Source organism: Talpa occidentalis, unplaced genomic scaffold (genome assembly GCF_014898055.3).
Source record: "Talpa occidentalis isolate TD23 unplaced genomic scaffold, MPIMG_talOcc4v2.1 talOcc4.3, whole genome shotgun sequence".
Taxonomy (NCBI): domain Eukaryota; kingdom Metazoa; phylum Chordata; class Mammalia; order Eulipotyphla; family Talpidae; genus Talpa; species Talpa occidentalis.
In genome coordinates, this window is record NW_023603184.1 from 64,607,706 (window position 1) to 64,617,080 (window position 9,375).

At 42.8% G+C, this 9,375-nt stretch overlaps 1 protein-coding gene across 3 annotated transcripts in view; it reads right to left on the reverse strand.

The window, feature by feature from the left end:
* Positions 1-6,519, reverse strand: part of CFAP221 (cilia and flagella associated protein 221) — a 101,276-nt gene extending 94,757 nt beyond the window's left edge. The window contains exons 1-2 of one of the 3 annotated variants that reach the window (XR_005127527.2): positions 6,394-6,519; positions 1,185-1,369 (exon numbers count right to left, since the gene is read on the reverse strand). Coding sequence is in view for 2 of the 3 variants with exons in the window: in XM_037523235.2 (XP_037379132.1) it covers positions 1,185-1,323 (139 nt within the window). In the remaining variant the exon portion in view is untranslated. The remainder of the gene's footprint in view (positions 1-1,184; positions 1,370-6,393) is intronic. The other 2 variants (XM_037523235.2, XM_037523236.2) reach the window with 2 other exon arrangements.
* Between the last annotated feature and the right edge of the window lie 2,856 nt (positions 6,520-9,375).

The following is a 9,375-nucleotide window of genomic DNA, read 5'->3' on the forward strand; positions in this document are numbered from 1 at the left end:
CTCTCAACCCTTCCTCAGTGCACTGGGATTCTAATCCACATCTTAAGTGGGCAGCAAACATTGGGTGCTCAGCTCCTCCAATGACAGGTAAGTTGTCACTGTCATCAGCTTTGAGTCAAACTAAAGGGCTGGGATGGGGCAAGGATGGTGTTTCAGGAGGACTGATGATCTCTGTAGGCTATTTAGCATTTTTAAGTATACAATTGAACATTATTTGGTAATTTTTAAAGCCTTTGTTTTGTTTTAGGGCTACAAAATTGATATAAAGGGGGCAATTTTCTGTTGAGCCCAGAAACAGTCCAATATACAAATTTGTACTCAATAAATTCCATCAGTACAAAAAAAAAATACATCACAGCATGTGTCTGGCATACAGATGGGCTTTGGATGAGTGGGAAGCAACCTGCGTTGATACAAGGAGCTGGACTCTGGGCTGCAACAGCTGAGCACCAATATTCCACTTAGCTGGAGATCTTGGGGGATTCACTTGACCCCTCTGAGTGTCAGCCTCTCCAACAGTAAGTTGTAATAGGATACATCTCATTCTTTGTGCAAATTAAATGAGAATAACACAAGCAAAGTGATCAGGCTTGGACACAGATTTACCAGGCTTTTTAGCCTAAGGGATGTGCATGGTAAAGGCAAGGTGTAAAATGCACATGGTCTTGAAGGAGCAGGGGTAACAGGGCTGGAGCAGGGATGAGGGGAGCATAGCACTGGGAGGTGGTGGGTGGGCAGGGAGACATCAGCAGCAAAGCGGGCCAGATGACAGGTGAAGGAATTGGGACTTTGTTTTGTATGTGACGGGAACACCTGTGAATATTGGAGCAGTGCAAGGATAGAAGTCACCAGGATTCTAGAAACTGACTGGAATGTGAAGGGTGGTTGGGGGAGAGTGTGACCACAGACAAGAGCACTACAGCCATCCCTGTGACCTGCTATGGATGAGGAACAAGGTACTCAGGACAGATCCTCTGAAACACATTCAAGGTAGTGGAAGCAACTGAACTGGGTGACCAATTTACACCAAAGCCCCAAGTTAAATGAAAGGAATGAAACAGACTACTTTTCTTAACAATGATAACTACTATAGCCTGTAAAACAATATAGATAAGTCAACAACAAAAATTCCATTGTGCCTTCTAGGCTTTGGATCCTCTGGAAAGCAAATTGTAACCACTTACTTGATTCTAGGAGGTGATTAGGTACTTCTTTCCTTTTCTTGGGCTCCTCTACTAGGCTTTTCAAAAGGAGGGGTGATACATCATTAAATGGTTCTTCGGCTTTCTTTAGTTCTCTGCTGGGGGTTTTCACTGCTGCCATTTTATCATGAGAAATGGAGTCTTCATTTAGTGCCAAAGGTCATTTCCTGAGAAGAAAACAGTAGCAATATAACCATCCATGAGAAACCACACACATATTTTTTCCTCAGTCCTTGACAAATGTTCCTCTTGTCACAGCTGAGTTTACTATGGTTCGGGCCCTCTGTCTCTAGTCTCTTGTGGCTACTCCATTCCCACACAAGGCTGTCCCATTAATCTCCTTGTAATCTCACATCACTACCCAGTATCATGCCATTGCTCAGCACCCTTCCCTGGGCCTTAACCCTCTTCAAGAATTTTTCCAAAATGATTATAAATGAAAGGAGAAATCACAACAGACTCAGTAGAAATCAAAAGAATAATCAGAGATTATTATGAACACATATGCAAATAAATTCAACAACCTAGAAGAGATGGACAAATTCCTAGAACGATATAATCATCCAAGGCTGGACAAAGAAGAAACAGAACACCTAAACAGACCAATTACAAGCAGCAAAATTGAGGCAGTAATCAAAGCCTCTCCAAAAACAAAAGCCCAGGCCCAGATGGCTTCACAAATGAATTCAACCAAACATTCAGCAGTGAATTAGTGCCTCTCCTACACAAACTCTTTCAAAAAATTGAAAAAGAAGGAATACTACCAAATATGTTCTACAAAGCCAACATTACACTAATACCAAAATCAAACAAAGACAGCAAAAAAAAGAAATTACAGGCCAATCTCCCTAATGAACACAGATGCAAAAATCCTTAACAAAATCCTTGCCAACAGAATCCAACAATGCATCAAAGGGATAATACACCACGATCAAGTGGGATTCATCCCAGGGGCACAAGGACAGTTCAACATACGAAAATCAATCAGTGTAGTCCAACACATCAACAAAAAGAAAAATAAAAAACATATGATCATATCAATAGATGCTGAGAAAGCATTCGACAAAGTCTAACATCCATTTATGATAAAGGCCCTTGAAATTCTCAGGATAGAAGGAACATAACTACTGTGATAAAAGTCATATACGACAAACCCACTTCCAATATTATTCTCAATGGCGAAAAGCTGAAGACCTTTCCTTTAAGATCAGGAACAAGACAATGATGTCCTCTCTCACCACTGCTTTTCAATATAATACTGGAGGTCCTAGCCAGGGCAGTAAGACAAGAGAAAGACATCCAAGGAATCCAAATAGGGAAAGAAGAAGTAAAACTGTCACTATTTGCAGATGATGTGATAGTATACATAGAGAACCCTAAAAACTTCACAGAAAAACTACTCAAAATAATCAACCAGTTCTGTAAAGTAGCAGGATACAAATCAACATGCAAAAATCAGTAGCTTTCCTATACACAAACAATTACTCTGAGGAAAAAGAAATCAAGAAAACCATCCCTTTTATTATTGAAACAAAAAAAAAATCAAATACTTGGGAATAAACCTAACAAAAGAGGTGAAAGACTTATACAAAGAAAATTATAAAACACTGTAAAAGAAATAGAAGAAGACACAAAGAAATGGAAAGACATTCCCTGCTCATGGATTGGAAAAATTAACATTATTAAAATGTCCATCCAACCAAAAGCAATATACAGATTTAACGCTATTCTAATAAAAATCTCCATGACATGGGGGGTGGGAGGCGGGGAGGGGGGGGATTGGGGTCAAAATAAGGGTGTCGCAGTTGTATGGGGAATATAAAAATAAAAAAAATTTATATAAAAAATATAAAAAATAAAAACCTAACGTTTCCTCGCAAAAAAAAAAAAAAAATCTCCATGACATTCTTCAAAGAAATAGAACAAATACTGGTGAAATTCATATGGAAACACAAAAAACCACAAATAGCCAAAGCCCTACTGGTGAAAACAAAGGAGTAAGGAGGTATCACACTTCCAAACTTCAAGCTATACTACAAAGCCATAATAATTAAAACAGTTTGGTATTGGAACAAAAAAGACACACAGACCAATGGAACCAAATAGAGAACCCAGAAATAAAGGCACACTTATATGGACAACTGATCTTTGACAAAGGAGCAAAGAATATGCAATGGAATACGGACAGTTTGGTCAATCAATGGTGCTGGGAAAACTGGACCACCACAGGCAAAAAAATGAAACTAGACCACTACCTCTCACCATGAACAAAAATCAACTCAAAATGGATAAAAGAACTGACATAAGACCTGAAACCATAAAATATATAGAAGAAAATATAGGTAAAATACTGCAAGACACACATCGCAATAACATCTTTAAAGACTCATCACCCAAAGTAAAGAAAGTCAAAGAAAAGATAAATACCTGGGATTACATCAAACTGAAAAGCTTCTGCACAGCAAAAGAGACATTAACCAAAACAGAGAGACACCCCACGGATTGGGAAAAAAATCTTTGCACTCCAGTCAACTGATAAGGGACTGATCACAAAGATATACAAAGAACCCAAACAACTCAACAAAAACAAAATAAACAATCCAGTCAAGAAATGGGCAGAAGAACTTAAAAGACATTTCTCCAAAGAGGAAATGCAAATGGCCAACAGGCATATGAAAAAATGTTCAACATCCCTTTTAATCAGGGAAATGCAAATTAAAACCACATTGAGATACCACCTCACACCAGTAAGAATGTACACATATCAAAGAAACAAGCAACAACAAATGTTGGCGAGGATGCGGTGAAAAAGGAACTCTCCTGCATTGCTGGTGGGAGTGCAAACTTGTCCAGCCACTATGGAAAGCTGTCTGGAGGTTCCTCAGTCTACTAAAATGGAGCTACCATATGACCCGGCAATTCCACTACTAGGGATCTACCCAAAGGACACAGAAACAATGATTCAAAAGAGTACCTGCACCCCTATGTTTATTGCAGCACTATTTACAATAGGTAAAACCTGGAAACAACACAAATGCCCAAAAATAGATGACTGGATCAAGAAGATGTGGGGTATATACACAATGGAATATTATTCAGCTATCAAAAAAGATAAACTCATGCCATTCACAGCAACGTGGATGGAGCTAGAAGGAATTATGCTCAGTGAAATAAGCCAGAAGGAAAAAGAAAAATATTGGATGGTTTTACTTAAGCAGGAATATAGGGGAACCAGGTAAGACATCAGTGTGAAAAAATAGTAACAGTACAAAACACAACAAAGCAAAAACAGACAGTTATAAATGAGAGACAGCCTGCAGGGGAGGAGGCAGGAGAGGGATCAGAGGGAGGGAGGGAGGGAGGAGCACAGGGGACTAAGGTGATGGTGCACGGGGGCATTGGGGAAGGAAACTCTATGGGGACTACACCTGAGAGGGTGGGGGGAAGCAAATATTATTTAAAAATGAACAATGATGTAAAAAAATTAATATAAAAACATTTAATGGTGTAAATATAAGACACCATAAACAATGGGGAATTTTATATAATAATACTTAAATATTCTGTTAAAATATTTAAAAGTAAAGCATATTATAGGGTAAGAAAAAAGTATCAGTCTTTTCTGCCCTCCCACAATTAGGATAGATGAGGGAACCCTGTGGTCCTGAGTGCAGGCCTGATGGCGGCACCTGGAGTGGGTGCACCTGGACTGAGAGACTGAGTTTATAAGGACGGCGTCAGGGGGACACCAGCAGAAGCCAAGAACAAATGGAAGCAGAGAAGCAGAGAGAAGGCCGGAGAGCCCAGATAGAGTGAGGATTTGATGGGGGCTGGGAGGACTGCCAGCCTCCCGGCCCCCCAGCACCCCTGCCTGCCATGTACCCGCTGAACCCCAATAAAAACCTGCAAACCACCGAGGACTCTGACTCCTCCTTACCGGGTCTGCTGGATCAGAAAACCTGCTCAGTGTCCCTTCCGGACCCTACACCACATATACATGATTGTTTGAACACATATGTCCATTTAATACTAAATACAAAAAACTGTTAAGGAAAAAAAAAATAAAGCTGACATTCTCAAAAGAAAAAAAAAATTTTTTTCCAAAATGTAATGCTGACATGCTTCTTAAGCTGGTAGTAGAGGCACAGGAAGGGAGAAATAAAAGACTCACACGTGTATAAATTTGGAAAATGTTGAAGTACACAATTAAACAGGCCTCTTCTGAGACTTCTCCAAATCTGGCCATTAGGTGTGTGACTATGCAACCCTTTGTCATCTGGAGACCCATTTACTAGACACAGCATTTATAAGCCACATTTCAGGGGCTCTCCCCGAATCAGATGGATGAGGAGCTAGGGAAGCTATAAACCTCCTCCACCATCACTGGGGCCTTTCTTAAGAGTCCTGTCCTAGGACCTAGGGTCCCACTCTAGGTCCTAACCCTCAGGCCCTACACCTGCCTTCCCCAAACACTCCTTTTACACCCCCTTCTCCCCAAGTCCATATCATTAACATTCTTTACCAGTCACTGTCTCTGTTACTTATTTGGCATTGATAAGCTACTGCCTTGTACTGGCACTTGACAAATCCCACATCTCTTTATATCTCCACAGCTAAGACTCTAAACTTGGGGCTTCTGTATAGGCTGGGGGCCTGCTCTGGGAAGCCCTGAAATTGAATGTAAAATTATGTGTGGATCTTTATGTGTTTCATTCATTTGATTTTTTGGAGGAGGCTTTACAATCTCCCAGGGAATCCTTGGCATTAAGCATAATACTGTGACCACACTGAAGGAGCTTCATACTCCTTCTCAGAATGGGGTGTCTCCTTTCCCCTCACCTCCCATCCTTCACACTAGCTTTGGGTACAGTCCCCACTCAGCATAGGCCCCACCTGAGCTGCTTCATTCCTGTCCATCCCCTCAACACCTAATCAAGCTCATTCCCCAGCCCATTCTCTTCCCTCTCAGGGAACCTCAAATTCCGGCCTGTGCTGGAGGCAGGTGTAAAAGCCAAGCCACTTTCACTCACACACTCTTCTCCCTCTCACACACCCCAGGGCTGGTCCCTTCCTCCCACCCCCTAGGGGCGGTTCTTCCCAAACGCCTGCTCCCTCCCTAGCGGCCCCTCTCTTCCCCGCACCCCCTGAAGTAGGAGCACCCCACACATCCTCCCTTAGCCTTTCGCCCTACCTCTCCTGCGACCCGGCCCAGGCTGACTTGGGGGCTGGACACCCGCGCGGGGCTCACCCTGCCTGGGTGTGTCGGCGGCGGCCACGGGGCCCACCCCCGGCCTCAGGTCCCGGGGCCTAGGCCGCTCGCCCTGGAGGTGGCTCCCGAGGGCGTCGCCATGCCGACGCGACGCTTTCCCGGGCCCGCAGCCGGGCGCCACCACGCTCCCCCGGGCCGTGGGGGGAGCCGGCGGCCCGGGGCCCGGAGCGCGACTTCCAGCGATTTAGGAGGCGCAAGACCAGTGACCTCCTGGGGAGAAACAAAAAGTCGGGAGACTCAGCGAACTGGAAAGTGGCCGCAGAGTGGAGAGCCGGGGCCAGTCGGGAGGGCCCTCCCCGACAGGCTGTCCTTCCCGTGGGCATACTGTAATACAGTCTACTTGGCATTTTCTGCTCTGGTCAATAGTAGAAAAAGGAGTTTCTCCTTCCCCCTCACCTCCCAACCCTCACACTAGCCTTGGGGACATTCCCCACTCAGCATAGCCCCCACCTGAGCTGCCTCGTTTCAAACATATGCAGAGGTAGGAAGGATAGTGTGATGAATCTTAAACACCACTTGTAACAATTACAAAATCATGGGCAGCCATTCTTTTTTTAACTTTTCTTTCTCCTACTCTCTGTAGGAGAATTCTCTGAAGAGAATCCCAAACATTGCTTCATCCCAAACATTCATTGCTAAATGTTTCAAGAATATATCTTCAAGCCATACAGATTCTTTTTAAAAGCATAGCTGCAACACCAGTACCTGTTAAAAATGAGTTTTATCTTCAAAGTATCTAATATTCAATCGTCTCCTAATTATCATAGTTTTGTAGAGTTTTGTATCATAGTTTTGTAACCTATAATTAATTTACTTACAGAGTAGGTTGCTTCAGTACATTATTTTGCCATTTTGGATCAGAGTTCAACTAAAATTCATATATTGATATGTCTTCAGGTCTCTTTTAATCAATAGATTCTCCCTCCACATTTTCTTTTTCTTGTTGCAAGTTACTCATGGAAGAAACAGTTTCTATCCGTAATAATGATATTTAGAGATTATAAATCAGGAACCTGGGCCTGTTCCCCTGACCCCAGACTTCACCCTGCTCACCCATAGACATTATTCCTCACACAGGCCACTCAGCTTTCTTTGCTCTCAAGACCTGTCCTTGTCTTGCTCCCTCCTTATATGACTTGACACTTGCTTGATGTTATTTATGGCTTTATGCTGATAAGTGATGATAGTAGGAATCCAATGAAGATATTGCCTTTCCCACATTCACATCGCTTGTTGAGCTGTATGTGGCTTGGTTCCCACGCCGACCACACTGGAAATGTTCATTTTTTTTCTCATCCTCCCATTCTCGAATCCCTTGCTTCCCTTCCCTCCCCCAGTACTGTCATCATTACTGTTTAAAACTGTCTCCATCTTTCAAGGCTAGCACTGAAGATGTTGTATCTGGTTGGGGTGCAAAACAGATTATCCCCTACACATCCGGGTTCTTCTCAGGCTGGATGAATAATCAGAACAGCATCACAAGGTTAGCAAAGGAAAAACAACGCATTTAATAATATATGTATGGAGAATTCACATACTTGGAAATTCTAAAAAATAATGGAACAGAATAGGAATAATTATCTTGTGTTTTAAGACCTGGGGCAGCAAGGACAGAAAGCGGGTAACCTCATCCTTACTTTGAGAGTAAAGATGAGATTCTTAGATAAAGAGAACATGTTTACTGATAAACCTAGAACTGGGTGAGACACCCCCCCCCAAAAAAAAACTACATTCTTCTGGGAACAGTGATTGCTTCTTTGATTAGGGAAAGTGTAGAACCTTTGGACACTTATTTCTTCAATTAGGGAGGAAAGATATGGGCAAGAGCAGCAGCTTGTTTAAGCTTCAGGGCACTTACTGTTGTCAACCCAAAACAATCTGCATTCTGTAAGTAACTATGATAAACCTCCTGAGGGTTACAGGGCACTGACATCTAGTCCTTGTACCAAAGTAACAAAAAGCCACCGTGGGCTATTGAGAAAAGTCTATCTAACCTTTTTGGATGGGAGCAGGGAGGGGGAACTGAACCTTTAATTCCTTCTGCTTTCTCATAAGCCTCCAGGCTAGAAGGACTTTCTCCTCCTCTGGGATTTTACATAGTTGTTCCACTGTCTTTTGGTGCTTCTCTATTTATGTGCTTCTCTATTTATGTACCATCATTACTTGTGTCTTGAACTGCAGAATTCTTAGGGGAAGGAGATTGAACATTATTGTACTTGTATAATATAGCCCTTGTCACAGTTCTTTGTTCATAATTAACTATTGGCCATGTGGAAGGAAAATTAATTTACTTACATAGTAGGTTGCTTTGGTACATTATTTTGTTTCCCCAACAAAGTTATAAATTTCAGAACAGGTACTCTGCTCCCCAGAGTCCCAGACCTTCCCACCTTAACTCAAATTGTTGTAGAGCAACCCGATACAAAACGGGGTGCCTGATTGTGGGTCCTCACCCGCGCTCAAAAGGACTTATCAATGCTCTACTGCAGGCACACGCAAAAGGTTAATAAAAGGTTTATTTACAAGGGAAGGGAAATGAGGAAATGTACAGCTCAGGGAGAAAAGTGGGAGACAAAGTTTTAAATGAGTCCTACCCGATCTGCCGATCAGGAATCCCAAAATGGCGCTCTGAGAGCTGGCTGCAAGCGAGGAGCTGTGTAGCCAGGAGGCCAGTGACAGCGAGCCACCCCAAGGCCCACGTGTTTGGTTTTTATATCCAACCTGGCTGCCCAACTCCACCCTCAGGTCCCAGCCACCCTCCCTTTGGTGGTGATGGGATTTGTCTTTCCCAATGTCTTGATGGCTTTAGTCTGGAGTGGGGGTGGGGTCCACAAAGCCTGTATGGGATTAACTCAGGACATCATTTCCCCCTAACAATATCACCAAATGCTTATTTTCATATAC